The sequence below is a fragment of the Temnothorax longispinosus genome, chromosome 2, assembly GCF_030848805.1.
Source record: "Temnothorax longispinosus isolate EJ_2023e chromosome 2, Tlon_JGU_v1, whole genome shotgun sequence".
Taxonomy (NCBI): domain Eukaryota; kingdom Metazoa; phylum Arthropoda; class Insecta; order Hymenoptera; family Formicidae; genus Temnothorax; species Temnothorax longispinosus.
In genome coordinates, this window is record NC_092359.1 from 4398299 (window position 1) to 4418368 (window position 20070).

At 36.4% G+C, this 20070-nt stretch overlaps 2 protein-coding genes and 1 non-coding gene across 4 annotated transcripts in view; 2 read left to right on the forward strand and 1 right to left on the reverse strand.

Moving 5' to 3' along the window:
• LOC139808842 (uncharacterized) overlaps positions 1-11588 on the reverse strand; it is a 31420-nt gene extending 19832 nt beyond the window's left edge. For both annotated transcript variants that reach the window (XM_071771286.1, XM_071771285.1), the window contains exon 1: positions 11258-11588. The gene's annotated coding sequence lies outside the window, so the exon portion shown is untranslated. The remainder of the gene's footprint in view (positions 1-11257) is intronic.
• Trnaa-ugc (transfer RNA alanine (anticodon UGC)) lies at positions 1161-1232 on the forward strand. Its single transcript has one exon. It is a non-coding gene; the product is annotated as a tRNA-Ala (tRNA).
• Positions 11589-15900: 4312 nt separating the features above from the next.
• LOC139808857 (ras-related protein Rab-39B-like) lies at positions 15901-19344 on the forward strand. Its single transcript, XM_071771324.1, has 3 exons — positions 15901-16422; positions 17459-17568; positions 17706-19344. Exons 1-3 carry the CDS (start codon positions 16315-16317, stop codon positions 18142-18144), a joined length of 657 nt encoding a protein of 218 aa, XP_071627425.1. The 5' UTR covers positions 15901-16314; the 3' UTR covers positions 18145-19344.
• The last annotated feature ends 726 nt before the right edge of the window (positions 19345-20070 follow it).

The window sequence follows — 20070 nt, forward strand, 5'->3', positions numbered from 1 at the left end:
CCGGCCGCGCCGCGCCGAGACGAACGAAAGCGCAAAGAGCGCGAGTCGCGTCCTTGCATCCCTCTCGCCGGAATTACTGTGCGACGCGCATTATTGCGAGATTCTTCAGGAACGATACGGAGCGACGCGCGGCCTCGCTCGACATTAACAAAACAACAATGGTACATTATGCGAGAGCGCTCCGGTCCGCCCTGGCGCAACCACGAATGCCCTCCGAGTCCCTTTGATTCTCCGCGGCCCTTTACGCTCTCTATAATCGCGAGCCTGCTTTTTACTGATCGAGAAGAGGCAGTTGCCGGGGCAGCGAATAGTTACCGAGTCGATCTTGCCGGTGTAAAACCATCTTCTAGAAGACAATAGCAATGTATCGGCATAATCTATAGAATGTAGACTGGCATTATACTCTCGCGAAAATGATAATGCTCTTAAAATAATACTGCTGCTAGCTTACTAATTTAATCAATATACCCTGAAGATATTAAAATAAGTAGATTACATACGTGGATCAAAAAAGTTTTTTGCACACCCAGTTCTGTTACAATAACTTTAGTCGAAAGAATAATACATAAGTACGAATTGTGTCCATAACTAATTTATTACATACAGTATATGTAATAGATAAGTTACTTATCGACACAGTTCGTACTTATGTATTATTCTTTCGAATAAAGTTATTGTAACAAAACTGGGTGTGCAAATACTTTTTTTTATCCACTGCGTACGTGGATTCATAAAACTTAGCTACATGCTGGTTAATATCTCTGGTTAATTCTTGGTACAAAATTCACGTATATTTTAGTATCCTTAATCAAGATGTAATGATTAAATTAATAAGCTCTCTCTAGCAGCAGCACTAAAATGCTCTCAAAATAATGCTGCTACTAACTCACTAATTTCATCAGTATCTTGATTAAATAATATATTATTTAATCCAAATAATTGAAAAAAAAGATTAAATAATCAAAATCTTGATTAAAAATATTAATATATATATATATAAGTATTATATATATTTATTTAAGTGAATTTTATACAAAAAACCAAGATATTGGGTTAATTTTTATAAAACTGTGTGCGTAATTGAATTTTTTTTACTCCACGTTTTCTGCTTTAACAAAGGCAATAAGAATAGTTGCAATCGGAACGATCACCTGTCGTCAGGGGATGTAGCTCAGTGGTAGAGCGTTCGCTTTGCATGTGAAAGGCCCCGGGTTCGATCCCCGGCATCTCCATTTTTTTTTCTTTTACTGATCATCAATAGACAATAAATATAGCTACACGTATATAATCGCTAATTATATAATTACAGTAAATTTCACAGATATGAACCCCCTATATACAATTTTCTCATCACCAAATTTGTCGATCAATTCAGAATTGACTTTCTCTTAGCAAAAATATGAAAGAGAGACATATTATTGTTCCCAACAACTTTTTATATTCCATTTTATTTTATCTCCGTGATCAACTCTGACATATACTTCCTAATAGAATATTTCCGTATTTTAAATGCATAAAGATCTTTCGAATTAAATAAAAAAATAAAAAAATTTCTCTTATCTATTTGTATATCTACGAAACTGAATTCAAATAAAATTTTAGAGTCTTAATCGTCTATATTATATATAATATAAAAATTTGTTGTTCTTTCTAATGTCTAATGATCGTCATTCGTAATTTGTTGGTAAAAAAATAATTGTAGTACATTATATATACATTACGTATATACTCGGAACTCGGAACAGATTCCATTCGTGACAACTCTTTTCGTATAAATTTCTTGAGAAATCTCCAAACACACAATTTCGTAATACAAATGCAAACATATTCGTTCTGTTATCATAAATTCAGATTAGAAAATATTTTCTGAAAAGCGATACGCACACATACACGGAGAAATAAGTATTCGCTGAGCATTGCATGTTTTGCGCTGTCGTAGCAAACGTTGTTAATTACTATGCGGACAACTAAAACATTTCTTAAGAATGCTGAATTATTTGTCAATAACAATTTTACCGAGTCTGCAAAGTATTACGTTATAATAACATTGTTTCTCCGTAACAGCGAAATGTATCAGTTAAAGTTAAGGATAGGCTCTATTTAGCAGCCAGCTAAAGCTTTAACAGGAACTCCGTTTTATGAACAAGTTCACTTAGCATCAAGATTATTCGATGTAATGAGTTTGTGATATCTATAGCGAATAGTTTATAATAGAGAAATTTGATTTCTTTTACATCAGACATGCAGTAACAACCATGCAATTTCACTATATACATCAGCAAAATCTTCTTTCTCCGCGTGTGTACTTTTTTCGTGAGTTTTGTCGTTACAATGTCAATGCCGTAACATCATTGATTAAGCACTGTTATTGTGCACGCGCTTCTTTCGGGACTCCCTCGAAGTATTCCGCGTTTCGCTTCCAAAGAAGAACAGAGACAGATAGGAAAGGAGGCGTGGGAGGGAAGAGGGTAGGGCGCAGGAAGGGAAAGGGCAGGCTACTTAACGGAACGCCGGAACGAATCTCGAAGGCCCTGTGGGTTCGGCATGTGGCTTATTATACCCGCTAATAAGCGCAGTATATCGCGTCGATTATCCGCTAAGTATAGGGTCCAAGCCAAAGGGCTATCGGCATCGGCCGTTGGGCCGATGACTGCACGTCACTGGCATGCACACAGCCGTAATTCATACACGGTTGGCTATATAATGGCCGGTGCCCATGCTGCTGCCCGTCTCTACGTATATATTTCTGGCCCACTCGCCCCGCGAGTGGGAGCGGGACGAATAAATCATAAAATTTATAACTCGCGTCCCCGAGAAAAAAAATTGGCAAAAAAAAAATATCGCAGCGCAGAATCGAACGGCTAGAGACGGGAGAACGTGCTTGCGCCCGAACCGGGCCAACGGGGAATAACGCGAGTCCTCTTTAAAATCCGATCTTCTCATTCTTAAGCCGCGGGGTGGCTTAATGGACGTTTACTCAAGCTCCTCCCATAAAAACAAGGGGAGACGAACTTCTGTCCGGCGTCACGGAAGTTCAAGAACTCGCGAGCTTCGAAAGTTCATAAATAGCTCCCGACGTAACGAACCTTTCGTGTTTTAATTTTTAAATGGGAAACGCTCACGATTAAACCTGAATCGGGAAACTTAAACTTGATGTAAAGCATATTCCAAGATTAAAATCGCACTGCGATTTTTTTAGAGAACTTTGAAAAACGAGCGACGCTAAAAAAAACAGGTTCGGGATGCATCACTGATAAATATAAACTTTCGATGATTACCGAGGGATTAAGCGGGGGTTTTAAACGGAAACAGATGCCCGCAACGTCTGTGTACCTTAAGCGCATCCGGTTAACGTGCTTCGATATCAGGCTTATCGGTTGCACGTTGCGGAACGTGTTTTGGTGCATCGAACTCGATACTAATTTTAACGTTTAGCCGGTAGCCAAAGATCATTCATTTTCATTCCAACGCATTCTTTAGAGTAATTGACTTCATAATATCTGCGTTTGTCAACTTCCCAGTAAATGCAGTTTTCCTTTATATATACGATCGTGTGAAGAACATGTGGCCTCTCAGAGGCCAAAGTTGATCTGTAAATTTCTTAATTTTAATTAATCTCAGAGTATACATTAGTTTATGATTTCATCAATTTTCTCCACTGTTTATTTCACGGAATTGATCGGTTTATCTTCTAAGAATCTGACACGAAGCGTCCCGTTTCACGAAACCGAGAAGTATCAGCTGTTATTTTTTTTCGCCTTGGCATTTCGTTTCGCAGTCTAAAAATAAGCGTTAAAACGAAGTTTTAAAACGGACAGTGTTTAACTTCCGACTGTCACATTTCTTGTTCGATCGCGACGCGCTATATTACGAAAGGAGCAATACGCTCCGATTCCATTTGGTTCGCAGGTTTGCGAGGTGTCTCGTAAAACGAGGACACGTCCGGGCAAAGCGGGAAGATCCCGCGGTCTCTTCATCCGAAGAGAGTTTTTCCATTACCGCGGGTCGCGGGCCGCGTTTGCGCGGAATTCTTATGCAAATAGAAGGGCATCCCGGCTTCGCACGGGAAAGGAAAGGTAACCACGGCCGAGCGCGGTCGACTCACAAAGAGATCGGAACAAACGTGCCGGCCAGCTGACAATGCCACGGAAGAAAGGACCGGGCGGTTGTTACGCTCGGCCGCGCTTACGGCGGTTTTTATTTACACCTGGCGCGCGTATTGCCCTGCACTTTACCGTCGACGGCGCCCACGCGTCCACCGGGACGTGTCCATCTCCGACGTGTCACCTGAAAACTGTCGTACGATCATTTCTGAGTTGTATATTCAAAACGCGTATCTTCCCCGATATAGCGAGATAAATATCGAACGAGTGGATCCGCAAAGATTTTCACGTTTGATCCAGTTTCGACGATAAATGTAAGATGTGTTATCCGCCGAAACGTAATTAGTTACAATTGTTATAATAATCATAATCACTGAAACGATTGAAAACGCGTATTTTAGTTGCAATAATACAATAATTTATTGCAATAATTTGTTGCAATTATGTCTATAATTTGTTCAATTATAATTTGATATTTATTTAAAAGAGGATAACCGCGCGTCCTCTTTTTTGAGTGTCACCTAAACGATCTTTTTTCTCAATGCAGATATTATCGTTCTAATCAAAGTTTAATTATAGAAGCTTTATATTTTTAGAACCTTTTAGAACGCAACATTAACAACTGCAATAGATATAACAGGCGAGTCCGCAACGTTAACGTTAATCAAAGTTGATTTACAACGATCGCATGTGTTATACATCGCAATCGTACGCTCGTACGCCCCAAGCGCGGATTTGGTAATCCCGGCAATTAGCGAGTTCGGCGAGTTGAGGCCGACGAGGCAAGATCGATTCTGCCGCAACCGCCAAGGATGTGCCCTTTTTAATTCGATGATTCGGCCGGCCGAAGTGCCTGTAGTCGGACCCGCCGTGGACGTGTACCGCAGACAATTTAACGGGCGCGATATAAATAGGCGCCAGTCGGCCAAATTCGGGAAAAGTTCGCCGTGAACGAAACGGCGTGGAAGCGCGAAATACACACCCAGCGCCTGTTCCTGTAATTATATTATTTCCTCAGAGTACGCTCTGCCGATGAATTTATTACAATTGATTACTCTAGTTTATATTAACGTTATTATAGGAAAATTAATAAAAGTTCCTAACACGGCTCTGATGAAACCCGCGAACCGAGTAATATTCTCATCAGTTTGATTAGGGCGTTGCTGTTGCCGGACTTTTTGCACATATTGCAGTTTATAAAGCTTTTGCCTCTCGTAATTTTCGCGCGCAACTTTGTAATATAGGACGTTGCAACATTTAAAAAGCACAAAATGTTCCAAATTCATTATATTATTTAATAAAATAATGTAATGCCATTTTACCGTGATTATTTGGCAAATATAAATCGTTTCCTTATCTATAAACGCTGAATGAGAAAGAAGTTTGTTTTCTTCTTTGTCGCAAAATATTTCAATTTAGATTTTAATAAAAAGAAATCGACATAACTTGATATTAAAGAAAAATATTTGCTCACTGTTGATTTGTAATATTTTCCGAAGGATTCGTATCGGACATATGTAATTATGTAGAACAGCAATGTAGTATTACACAGCAATGATTATCTGCTCATAATTTACATCGCGAATGACGTGGCAAAGTAGAACGTAAACTATCATAACTACATTCTATAGACAAGTTTTCCTATGAGCAGAGGACATAACGTAAGAGAGATGATACGCATCAGCCGTAATATCGATTACGCTACTCAAGACTTTATACTCGTTGCCTTAAAGTTGAAACTTTCAATTGCATTAAAAGACTATACACTGCTTTTATGAGATAAAAGACCGCAAGCACAGTTACTAAAGCATTCTGTTAAATTACAAATAATTACACGTATATAACTCTACGAAATCCATTAAATCTTTTCTTAAATATTAAAAACCGTACTTACAGACATTAACAATTGTGAATTTATCGTTACAGGTAATAAGTTTATCATTGTAAGTGAGCAAATTATTAACATTAATATTTATAAAGTATTATCTTCTCAAATTTCTAACTTGCTTGATTAATTAAGATGCATTAGATACTCCGTCTAAATATTTATCATTGTTTTTAAAGAATAGAAAAATAACTTAGATTAATAAAATAAACTAAAATATAAAATAAATCAAACAATCGTTTTAATTGCCTAACTTACGAATATCGCGATAATTTTTAATATTAAGATTAAGCGTATTTTATTACGAATAACACAATAAAGTCCATATAAAATAGATATTCTAATCATAAATAAAATGTTAAATATTGCACGTTACATCGTAAATATCTTTACTTCTTGTTCCTGATATATATAAATTTCCTAACTACGCATTGTCAGTCGCGTTGTCAGTTCCTCGACAACTTTCAAATTGACAAAACAATTTTCTTGATCGTGCTTATTAAAAACTTTCAATTCTTGAAACTTATATTATATTCTACCGTATAAAATTGCTACTGTATTAAAATGTAATATGAACAACAAAGTTAAGGAGGTTTTCATATTCTGTAATTAATTGATATCTTGCGTTCTAGGTTCTTTAGAAGCCTTCGAACGAAGTTTCAGCCTTGACGACATAATTGTAAAATGGAGCGATTGCTCGATACAAGTTGTTTGATGACCTAATATGTGGTAGCATAGTACATAGTGTGTTTTATAATTACCAACATGCCGTTTGTAATTTACACGAAAACTATCTGTATAATCAACCTGAAGGACCTAGTGCTAACAGACGTATATAGCATGCTAATAATAACACGTATGCAACAGAAACTCACAACGGTACTATGGAAACGATCTATAGGTAGCTGTTACTCTAAGATCACCGTGAGCAGCTAATAATGTTTATGGCAATCGAGATTACAAAGTAAAGTTAAATATGTTAAATATGTTATCATAACTCTGCTCTAGAGTATCTTATTACTCGCGTCAACGTGTACCTACATAAAATAAAATATTTATATATACCCGCATTGTTACTAATTTTTATAACTAAAACAATATAAAATGTATAAGATAAAAAATATATGAATTGTGCGCGCTATAATTTTTTAAATAGATCTTTATTATATTTATGCATATATTGATAAAAGTAAAGAGAGCAGCAATTATTTTCAAGCTTATTGAATGAAAACTAACGTACAATGCAATTTTTAGTAGAATTGAGTTAAAAAAAGCCAAATTACTAAATACAATATAAAGATAATGAGCTATAATGCCATATCGAATTTGGACATGTGTGACGAAAATCTCGAATACTTTCAAATATTATTTAAAATTAAACAATTTTTTAAAGTCTTCAAGGTTTCAAAAATATACTGTTTTCTTTTATAATATTAAATAATAATTTATATTATTATTTTAATTTACTTTCTATTTTATATATGTATACACAGGCAATTTTATTTTAAACGTTTTAAAATATTTTTATTGTAAAACATTTTAAAATATTTCAGATATTCAAGCTGTAACTTCTAAGGAAAAATTTTTTAAACATTCACAAAAAAACATACAAAATTCTCAAGATTTATCAACAAAATTTCGAAAATTTTTAGTTTTCTAATAATATTTAAAGCAATTCGAATCTTTATTCGAAAGAATTACTCCAAATAATTACTCCAAAACTTTCGAAAATAAATTCGAACGACTATTTACATGAAAGAGATTTTATATGCATTCAAAAGGGGGGGATCGAACTATCGTTCACTTTCGAGCCCACAGAAGTCTCTTGTAATCTGTCATCACGGTGTGACGATCAACTTAAGATTACTTCGCGCACACAGTGCAACATTGTTGAGCTCCTCGAGCTCTCGGTTTTCTTGCACTTCGCAATCATTAATTTCACCAGGACGACGAAGAGAGTTCCACACTTGCCAACAAAGATCAACAATGCGAGATCTGATAGATCTTCGTCGCAATGTAATTGAATACTAAAGTTATACCCGGATAATTTATCGTCCGATAAAATACTGAAATGTTTGATTTAAAAAAAAAATACTGCTTCCTAGAGCTTTCTCTGGTACGCAATAGCTAACTATATTTCTAATACTGGGATATACTCTTTTAAAAAAGTAGTCCATTGGACAAACGCATAGTATGTATGCGTTACATAAAGTAGGTTTCGTACTAGGGTCAATGCCTTGGTTTCGCGTATCGCGTACATCCCTCGATCTGATCGGTTGCCTTGTTAAAGCAAAAATATCTCTATTTCAATAATGCTTGGCGATCTGTATAGAAACAACATAATAATATTGTTATTGTTATGACATAACAATAACATAACACATAACGTTTCAACAATTCGATATCTAACGAGGCAGAAGTGTAATTGCCGTGAATTACAAAATGCAGATTTATTGATATGTTATCTATATAGATAAAAATTTGCTCATAGAGCAGAAAATGATATAAATCACAGCTGTAAACTTACTCGCTACTGCTCGCTACTCGCAGTTTCGTCTCACAGATTTCATTCCCGTATATCAATTTTCAAATCGCGCGATTCATTGCGAGGCCCGTTCGAACGCAAAACGCATGTCTAATGCGCCTAATGGATAATCCGACACCGGCAACGCGATGTATTAACGGCCGGTGTGCGGAATGGAATCTCGCGAAGAAATCCGCGATTTTCCTCCCAACGATTACAGAGCCGTTGCACCGAAAGGGTCAAACCGGCCCTGTCGATGGGCAAAAAGCTCGCGCCATTCTAGGCACCGCGGTAGAGCGACGTACTCGCGACGCGGCCGCGATCCAGGCTATCTCCCGGAAGCACGGTGAGATTAATGTTACGATGAGAAAAACGCGCCGCTTCTCGACGAATTGCGACAATGCAGTGGGCCGTGGAGACCGTGGTCGCAATTGCCGAAGGCATACGGCTCCGCCAAAAAGCACTCTTCCTCAGGAAGCTATGGCAATTTCACGCTTTTTACATATCATAAAAAATTGTCATTTTTTGACGAATGAAGAAAGCAAGACGGATCCGCGCGACGCAAATAAGATTAAAAATAAGTTAATTTTACATCAATTTACAAGTCATACACTTCAAGTATGTCGATGAATAGTATTAAATAATAATTCAGCCCGCCGCGAATATGCATTTGTATATATTTTCTTTTAATCCAGTCGTTTTTGCTTTCTGCGTTAATCTTTTTTCAAGAAACAGTTGACTCTTTCTCTCTCTCTCTCTCTCATAGAAATATCGCATTTATTCAGTTTCGCTAAAAAAGAGTTGACCTAGTTTTATTCACACAATATTTTCTTTGAGAAATGTACGCAGTTAACTAACCAACAGGACTATCGTGTAAATGAAAAAATTGTTTCGAGCGCAGGTATTGACTGGCTCTTCTTTAGCTTTGTTGTTTGCGCTTTGTGTTCCATTCACTCCAATCGACCATGCAAATCTAAAATTTTGCACGTTGCAGATTGCCGAACCAAGTTTATTTTGAGAGATACCGCAATATTTTCAGATAAATATTATAATCGTTTTCCGATTATTCCAATATAAATAGTACCTATACGTAGAAATCTGAAGTATATTCTCTTTTTTAAAAGTCGCAAATATCCTCGAAGAATATATCTATTATTTTAAAGCACAGTGTTTAAGAATTATTAGCTCTTCTGTATAGCAACATCGTGAGAATTTAAACGCGGTAAAAATATTCATTAAAACTGTGGATTAATTCACAAATTTAATAATCGTATAGCTTACACAATCAACTACAAAAAATTGCAGAATTAGATATATCAGCTAAGATACACTTTAGACAATCTGTAATAAACTGCCAGAATTTAACACAAAATTTAAAAGTTGTATATTTGGTATCTAATTAAAATGTTATGTATAATTACATTAATACAATTAATATAAATATAAAACATAATATAAATGTAAATTATATATAAATAATATAATTACATATAATTATATATTGTATTTTATATATAAATTTTATTCTAATTTTTTAAAAGTTTTCTGTATTATATACAGTCGCATGTATAAAATTATGACTAAAATTCCATCATAAATTAAGATCATTTTTATAGCAAGCTTTGGGTATACATCCTGTCCCAAATCCTGTGTTGCGTCAAGTTCCGAGTAAAATAATCGACTTCGCGCTAATAGATAAATAATTGACGCAACATGATTACGCGTACGCTTCCGAGAACAGATTCGTCAAAAGTCTCGTATTCTGCATATCGAACGGCACTTTTAGTCGCTAATATCGACTTCAAAGTTATTCGAGGATTCCACATTTCATTACACATGCACTTTCACGCGCTCAAAACGAAACAGTGCAGAGCGCGGCTTGAATAATAAAACAATAAAAAAAGTAGAATACTATAAATATTGTTATAAAGACCGCGCTCTCTATAAAAATTGCTTATACGAAGTTGTCTAAACGTAATTTATGAGTAGTTTGACCGATAAAATATTCATATTGTGCTAAAATCGCTATAACGTTAACATTTTTGTATTTTGTGAGTGAAAATGTATATTATGTTTTTATCATTGAATAACTTCATGTGATTCAACTTGCAGAATAGCGTGGCGCGAGTTCATTAATGAACGCGCAAAGAATGCGTGCAGATTCACCGCGGCGAAAACTCGAATCGCGCGCATCGCCGCGCGCGGAGATTTGAACCGTCGCGCTTGACAAGACAGGAGAGAGAGAGAGAGAGAGAGAGAATCTCTGTATTTTAAATTTAAATAATGAAATTACACATCTCGGGGCATATACAGGTTCCGTCGATGTCCTCTCGCTAGAACGAGAACCGTTTCGTTTAACGACCGATCTACCCCGATCAATTCTCCCGCAGGAATTTATTTCTATGGACCGGAATTCCACACGTTTAAAATCAGAGATCGCTCGTAACGGTTTCGAGCGTTCCTGCGTGCCTTTCTAAGGTGCCTAAGCGACGCCGCTAAACGCCGCGCGTGAATGTGAGGTGAAACAGAGGTGACTAGTGGACAGCCTTGGTCGTGAGAATTAAAGAAAAGAGAAAAATTGACATAGAGAGAGAGAGAGAAAATGGATTTGAAGATCCAGAGAAAAAAATGGCGATGCCGCGAAGTGAAATCTCCAATTCTTTTACTTCTTTTCAGGGGATGGGAGAAATTTTAAGTGACTATTTCGGAAGCATGTTTTTTTAGAATAAATACACTGTAAATTACCTTCGGCTCCTCACGGAAGTGTCATGTTCGCCATCAGCCGCGAGTCCTCGTGAAGCGCGAAACTCGCCGGCGCTCCTTCCCTCCGCCTCCGCGAGAAAGAGAGAAACAGTACGAGTCTCGAGAAAAAAAAAGATGCAGGAGAATCATTCGATCACATTTTGACGAGGCGTGCGTTTGTGCGCGCGCGCACGCGCGCGTTTGATCGCGATCAGCGACGATTGTTTTCTGCGACCGGCGAACGTTTCGCACTCGCGTGAGAAGAAACCGACGCGCGTCGTCCGCCGCGCAACCGACATTCGTCGCGTGTTGCGTACGAATGGTCGCGGCGGTTCACTTCGGCTCGGCTCGGCTCGGCGCGGCCAGGCACGGTCGCGTCGCGGCTCACTTCACCCCGGACGCCCGCGCGCTCGGTCGTCACGTACACAAGCCGCGGCAGCCAATCCGGAGCGTCGGCCGACGCACCGGCCGGCCAATCACGCGCTCGCCGTTCACGCGCCGCCGCGATTCACCCGGCAACGGCGCGCAAACGAAGTTCTCGCCGTATATCGCGACCCGGCTACCGGCGTCGATATATCGATATACCTACTGTCGACGGAGACCTTGTACGGAAAGTCCTGCGATTCTATACATACCTATCTGCTTTCCCTTTCATAAGGAGTTACGGAACTCTAGCAGGAGTAAAAATTAAGCAAAATGTGGGGTGTTAATTGTAAAAAGTTATAAGTTAATAATAGAGGTGTGAACTTTCTATTATGTACATCTATATTAATTATAATACATTTAACAATATTTTAGTATAAAACAATTTGATTTTATTAACATCAGCGTGTCCTAATTCAATTCTGTCTTGAAAAATAATCATTTTTCAACGGTAACCATCCTAGCTTCAACAAGAGTGATCTGAAATCAGTATAATTACATTTTTTTATTCATTAGAGTTATAAAATTATTGGTTTACCGAGCGGATTTGGAAAAAAACAACGAATATTTTGCAAAATGGGAATTATGTCAAATATAATATTTTTACTGAAAAATTCGAGCTTGTAAAATAAATAAATAAATAAATAATGATTTTGAAATTTGGGAAAAACTACCATGAACCGACGCAAACAATTATGATAAACATTTATGTCAAATATGAAGTTAATAGAATAAACCGTTCTCAATAAGTTATCGTTACAGTTCAAAAAATGCTATTCTAAAAAATGAACGCAGTGATATTAATATTTATTATAAAATTTAATTTTTTAATACCAAGATATTGTTAAATAAACTTAATAGACATACATAATAAAAAAATTCGTACTCCTAATTAATTTACAACTTTTATACAGCTCTAAATTTTTCCTAATCTTTACTCCTGATGTCAAGGTCCTGCAATTTTTTAACTCTTTGATAGTTTTTAAGAATATTTGCTAGATGACAATAAAGATGACAATAAAGCTAGGTGACAATAAAGGTTAATGCAATTCATATTGTAATATCGCCTCGTAATATTTCTAAAAAATTTCTGAAAGATATTTCGATAATAATAGCTTCACCAAACATTAAATGAATTACGCTCTCACCATAAAAATAAATTCTCTGCAATGTAAGAATTAAAAGGCAAAATAAATTTATCTATTCGGTAGATATTTCTGAATTGAATTTACATTGTGAACGTGCATGCTGAATCATAATGTAAAAGTAACATAACGTTACGCATAATGACGCGACGCCGTCTGCGTAATAAAACAAAAAATTAATTTCAAATTACAATGACAAAATAAAAATAGCGCAGCATGCAGAACAAACTGATCCATTGTAGCGCCCTTGCTAGAATCAGCAGATATCTTATTCAAATGACTTTTAACTTTCCGTTAGCGACTAATATTTCTTTAAAAGTATCTCCACCGTTTAATAAACTTTTCAAACTGGGTTTCTTCAGAAATTCTTATTTCACTCAAAGGAAAGGAAGACAAAATATAATTTATAAACCAACGAGAAATAACTTTATGCTTTTTTTCTTTACGGAGATAGTAAAAAAAAAACTATAAAAGTACACTTTCCTAGTTTGTAACAATTGTGTTCTGCCTTCCTTTTCTATGAAATAAAAATACTTTTAAAGAAAAAGTATTTTCCAGTCTGAGAGAGAGAGATTAACGTGCCGAGGTTAACACCAAGCGGCATAAGTTTTTTCAATGGCGATCTAGTATTATAAGTTAATTATAAGTTAAACCGTGTTATAAGTTGTCTTCGCGAAAGCTCACCGCTGGTGTGACTGGTGTGAGGCGTTGAAAAATTAATACCGCGTTACGAGGCGTTTAACAACCGTCGCGCCGATTCAACTAGCACGTATAAAGCGTCCGATGCGTGTCAAGTAGAACGTCATATTCATAGCACGAGAGTGTAAATAGTATACACGCCAAAATAACCCACGATAAAATCTCGGTTAAATGAAATAAAGATCATTCTTTCGCGATGGGATTATTTACAACGTTTATCATTTAGATATAATAAAAGTTACATATATTTAAAGATGTTTTTTTCGTTATAAAAAAAGGTAAGTATTAAATAAAAAATGGATAAAAACATTCTAGAGTAAGATATTTTTACATCGCGCATGTAGTTGTATTTTGCCAATATGATTTATATATTTATATACATTCAGGATGTTCATTCATTCTTCATTCCATTCGTATATCTGTTATTCTACTTATTGATAATTTAGGGGTGCATATTCCGAAATAGAGTACTCACAGTAATAGAAATCTATAATTCACGTTACGTATCTTTAGATTTTCAGTACTCTCAGCAAATTTCGGAGCGCGTCCTAGACTGTCAATAAAATAGCAACAATAGGTCTTCAGCTATATGCGTTATACCTTCTGCATTCGAAATGAAATCGATGTGCTGCTTATAAACTGGAATAGTGTAAAAGAAAAATTACAAAAGAACGTAAAAAACGCTCTTAATATGTACATAAGTCGTTGGGATGCAAGGGGGAAACGAAGAGAGAGAAAGCGGAGAGAGAAAGTTCGAAAGATAAGGCAAATCTGTTTGTTTTAGCCACGCTTTCTTGCACTTTCCCGCATTTAAAATGAAACATTCGAGATTCGAGTTTTGAGAAAAGAGAGGAAACGGATTTCAAAATCTGCAAATCCTCTTATTAAAATTTTTTTAGTTAACATTTTAATCTTCTTCCAAAAGCATCGTTATTTTTCATAATCTCTACAATTGTTCAATAACGTAGAAGATATCGCGCACATCTTCTAACGCTAATAAGCCAATAAATCCGTAGCAAGCATCATGATGGTCGCTTTCCATTTGCATGACTTTTAGTTTAGCGACACTCGTGTGTCGACTCGAGTTAGCTCAAGTCGATAACTCCAATACGATAAATGGAAGACATTTACTTACCATACATAGAAATTAATGCACGCGATATATCCCGAGTAAGTTAAAAATTAATTTATTTGCGTAATGAAAGCACAATTTGTCGATATGAATAAGATAAAAAAATAAGTTAAATTGACTTATAATTTTCATTGCTTTCTTTAAATACGTTCTACAAATACACTCGAATGAGAGACATTCAATATTTGTTTTCATTAACAAGTTATATACGTACAAATTTGTATACGTATAATTTAATAAATAGCTTTAACAAATAAATGAAGATTTGTTTATGATGTATTGATTTTGATTTATCGGTAACAAAAGCAGCGGCAGTACCAACGACACAATGGTGACGCAACAATATTATTCATCAGGGTTCTTTTATATAGTTTCTTCTTTGGACTATTTCTCCCCTCTCCTTTATCTTTCAGGCAGAATTAGTCAGGGTCGACTTGAGTCATCGTCGCACGATGACGCAAATCAAATGGAAAGCAGAAACGATTTAGGACTCGATTTGCATTATTAAATGAAAAGCACAAAATCAATTATTTATTGTCAATGTGAAATTCAAGACATCGGCCATTTATTTCGGACTTGTGAGAAATTTAACAACAAAAGGTCTTCTTTTGCACGATCAAATTGTGTGCTCAAGAATAACTTTTTTCTCTATTGAATATCTTCTTAAGTGTTAAATTAATATTAAGCTATAAATTATTTGTCCATTGATCTTGTCTAGTCTCATAATACATAAATGTGCTTATTACATTTAATAAATTTCCGAAAAAAAAAAGAAAAAGAAAATAAAGATAATGGAAGATGAAGAAAAAAAGAATACAGATGTATACTAAAAATCCTTTAAAAATTTTTTAAATTAAATTGTACCATTGTTGTCGATGATCAGAAATCCGATGGAAATTCGAGGAAAAGAGGAAGAAATTAAAAGAAAAGCTAAGTAATACATATATTCAAATGCGCCGTATACGAGATCGCGGTAAAGAGTATGAATCAACTGTACTTTCTTATACCTACTTTCTAGACTCGAATTCGCGTATACGCATAATACGCAAGCATCAAGTAGGACAAAAGAACGGGGCGGAAGGGTTGACGAAGTGTAAACATCAGGCGCGAGACCGCGAGAGTGAACTTTTGAACGGGCGCGTCGTGATGGTCGTGCATCGTGCGTCGTCGTCGTCGCGATCGCGCGTCCGCCGTCTCGGCGGCGCCGCGACGCGACGGGCGCGTCGCGCGACGGACACCGTGACACGGACAGATTTGTGCGCAGTAGCGCGCGCGCGGTCGAGCGTCGAGCGGAGCGTCGAGCGGAGCGTTGAGGTAGGGGTCCCGCGGGGGCGAAGGTGAGCCTTTGGAGCATTGGAGATTGGAGCTTGGAGCCTTGGTATAAGCCGCGCGCACGCACGGTGATCGCTCGTCGTGGCTCGTCGGAGTTGGCTCCGATGATTGATGCCACGGTCAGCTGTGTGCTGCTACACTGCTACTCTGTGCGCGCTCACGACAAGGCACGCCGAGGTGGCCGAGGTGACCGAGAGAGATGTGCGAGGTTTCCTGAGGGACGACACGCGACTCGACACGCTGCTGATTACGCGCGCGGCCGATTATATCGACATCGTGGCCGTCGTGCGTGAGGGGAGGCGTGTATTATTCGGCGCGACACCGCCAAGATGGTAGAGCCTATCTTCGACTACCAGTTCCGGCTGATCCTGATCGGCGACAGCACGGTCGGCAAGAGCTCCCTCCTCAAGTACTTCACCGACGGCAAGTTCGCGGAGGTACATTGATACGAGGCCTATAGCCTATAGCCCAGCCGTCCTCTCGGACGACGGTGTCCCACGCGCTTGTTGGGAATTGCCTGCGCAATATCTTTCCCCTGTTTACACCCTGTCCCGTCACTGTCTCGTCACGCGCGAACGTCGCGATTTCACGCGACGCACTCGCGGCCGAACGGTCCGACCCCAAGGTCCACCGAGTTTCGCGCCGAGCGCTCTCGCTGGACCGCTCCGAATGTCGTCTCCACGAAGGCTCGGCGATTTAATTAGGTTAGGCGAGGTTTCACACGTCCGGGCAGCTCCGACGTATATCAGGATGTATATTTAGCGATCTACGTAACTCTCTCTCTCTCTCTCTCTCTTTATCCTCTTCTAGGATGGGATAGATAAAGATTGACCTCGACCAAACTCCGATTAACTTATTGGGTAACGCTTGTATTATTTTATTAATACGAATGCAATTGTTGAACTTTTCGTTGCTTGACACGTGGGAAGAATGATGAAATCAGGGACATTGTGTGGTAAATCCTGCTGCAAGCAATTTTGTTGATTTAATTAATCGGAGTTTGCCCTAAGTCATTTTCTGTATCTATACCTTTCAGTTACACATCGCCGCTAATTGATCTATAAATTATTCGGATAGCTATTGATCTATTAAAATATTATCGTTCAACTCGATCGAGTTGTTATACTTTACATAATTGCAATGACAATATATCTGTTCTTTGCACTGTTATATTTAAACGTTAGCGAAGAAAAAGAGACAAAAAAGTTGGGCTGCAAGAAACAAATCCAATATTGCAATAAAATGTTTAAAATTGATACAGTAACAAAATCCAATATTTAAGGTTGATTGTCGATAAATTTGATATTATGATCTTTTCTGAGATTAGAAAGCTTTATCTTTATGAAAAAAAAATAGATAATAAAATAGAATGACTCTTATCAATACGTTCTGATGATAGTTTCTCGATTAGGAAGGTAACATGAAAAGATAGAAAAGATTTCCTTGTTTTTTTAATAATGTGTACAATTTCAGCTTTCAGATCCAACCGTTGGTGTGGATTTTTTTGCACGCTTAATAGAAGTTAAAGATGGTACAAGGATAAAGTTACAATTATGGGATACAGCTGGTCAAGAGAGATTTAGGTATGTAAACATGTTGAAACATATATTTTTGCAAAAATTTATAATTATTCGCCGTGTATTCTGCATTATAATTTTTTTCTTTGTTGATTCTTACGAGATCACTTTGTTATCAAGTCTTTTTTTTTTTTTGTTCACAGGTCAATTACAAAGTCTTACTACAGAAATTCCGTAGGCGCGCTCCTTGTGTATGACGTTTGTAATAGAGCAAGCTTCGAGCATATTCCCCAATGGATGATGGAGGCTCGCAGACATATCGAGCCTCATCGCCCGGTATTTGCTCTGGTGGGCTGTAAATTGGATCTAGTAACTAATGGTGGCAGACGGGAGGTCTCGAAGGAGGAAGCCAGAGCGTTTGCCGACGAACACGGTGTACACCATATTGAAACCAGTGCGAAGACCGGTGTAAATGTTGAAGAAGCATTTCGAACGGTTACGCAGGAAGTTTATAACAGGATACAAACCGGCGAATACAAGGTAGAAGATGGCTGGGACGGCATTAAAACTGGATTTGCTAGGCCTGGTGGGTTAGATTTTAATCTAGTCGAAGCGGAACCGGCGAAAAGTTCGTGTTGTTAGGTCGTTGATTTATTTTTAAAATGTCAAAGAAGATTTAAGAATGCAGATGGAATAGTTATTTCAGGAGAATATATTACATATATAATTTTATCAACGTGCATATATAACCATATTGTAATATATACTTATACTCCCTTAGGTATTATATGTTATTCAGGCTATAAAGTTATTTATTACATTAATATAGATTACTGTACATTGTACACACACACACACACACACAATCTTTTTTACTTATGTGACGAATAACTTCCTACTGCATTCTTGTTTTAAGGGAAAGACTAACAATTTTATTGAAAATTATGGTTACACATCTGACATCTGGGGTAGACGTTTGTGTATATAGCTTGCATAAACATCAGGTGGCTAATAAAATTCATGTAATTTTCTAGAGTGATGATTATACAATAATAGAGAGAGAATGGACAGACTTTTCTCTAAAATTCTAAATATAAGTATCCTAAAAACATTGATCCTCTACAGACTGTAAATTGAGAAAACACTTATATAGGCACACATTTCATGCCCTATAAATATGCGCGTATCTCGTCCATTATTTGAAACTGTTGTGCCAAGTTTATACCCTAAAGTTAAACATCTTAAAGTGATAATAATTGGAGTAGCCTTTTCCTTCATCTAGTTTGAAAGTACTTCTGACAAATATCATGCGTATATGTATATGCGAGAACACGAATAGGATAGCGCCTGTTGCCTAACCAATTTTAGCAAAGTCTGAAGTAATATATAAATTATATCATTGCCTATAATCACATTTATGGCTTTTTAGCGACATACATAAAAAACATTCTTGAAATACAAATAATTCCCAATTTGCCAAAACAATCGCATCTTTAATTAATTGCATCTAATATTTTCCAGTAGGTACATTGAATTTCGACATTTGCAGGATTATGCCAACTCTGTAAATATTATGAATTTTATTGGTCATCTGATACATTAGTAATATAACATTGCAACATATGTAAGCGTGGAATTAGGATTGTTTCTGTTTAAAAAAAAAAAGAAAAAAAAACAAGATACATGCAACATTGTATAGAGCATTTTAAATCCATGAAATACATTCACAATCGGGATTTATTTTGTCCAACAAATCAATAATATTGTTCAATAAAAAAACGGCTGTGCTGCTGTTGAATTAATTTTTTCTGTGAGATAATAAACATTTATTTCTACATGACAGTAAGAGATTTTTATTTATAATACAAAGCATTATCTTGTGTGGAGTAGGACTGGTAAAACTGGTACTAGACGATAAAACATAAAATTGTATATGTACAAAACAAGAGCAGAAACACATTTTCTACCACTTCTTCACAATTTGATGAGTTCTTATCATCAGGGTTTGTGAAAATATTGAATACACTTGTAATATACGTAGTATATGCATTGTTGATGTTAGTGTAGTATTGTAAAATCTCGCTTGCTCTTTATATATTATATAAACAATTTAAACATAACCAAAGTATAGGACATAATATATATATGTATGTATAATATATATTATATATTTTAGATTTTTTGGAATATATGCAGGTGGGATTTTTTATAAACTGATATGCTATTTTGAATACATTTTCTTTTATCTGGAATACTTTATACTCTGTAAGTTTCATAAATATGAAATATATTTTAAACTTTTACAGTACAATCTATACAAAAAATCAACAAATGTATAATTTGTTTAATTCGAAAATGTTATACATATATACACAGAAGTATATCTTTAGATTTAATGTTAATATATACACAATGTATAATATTTTAGGTAAATTTTCACAGTCTGTAAGTAGTAAGAAATTAAATTACACAAATATCTTTCTTTGTTACGTTTTATACTCATCAGCTGTGGTATAACGAATAAAAATTTGTAGATGGTTTTATAAGTACATGAAATTGCGGAGAAAA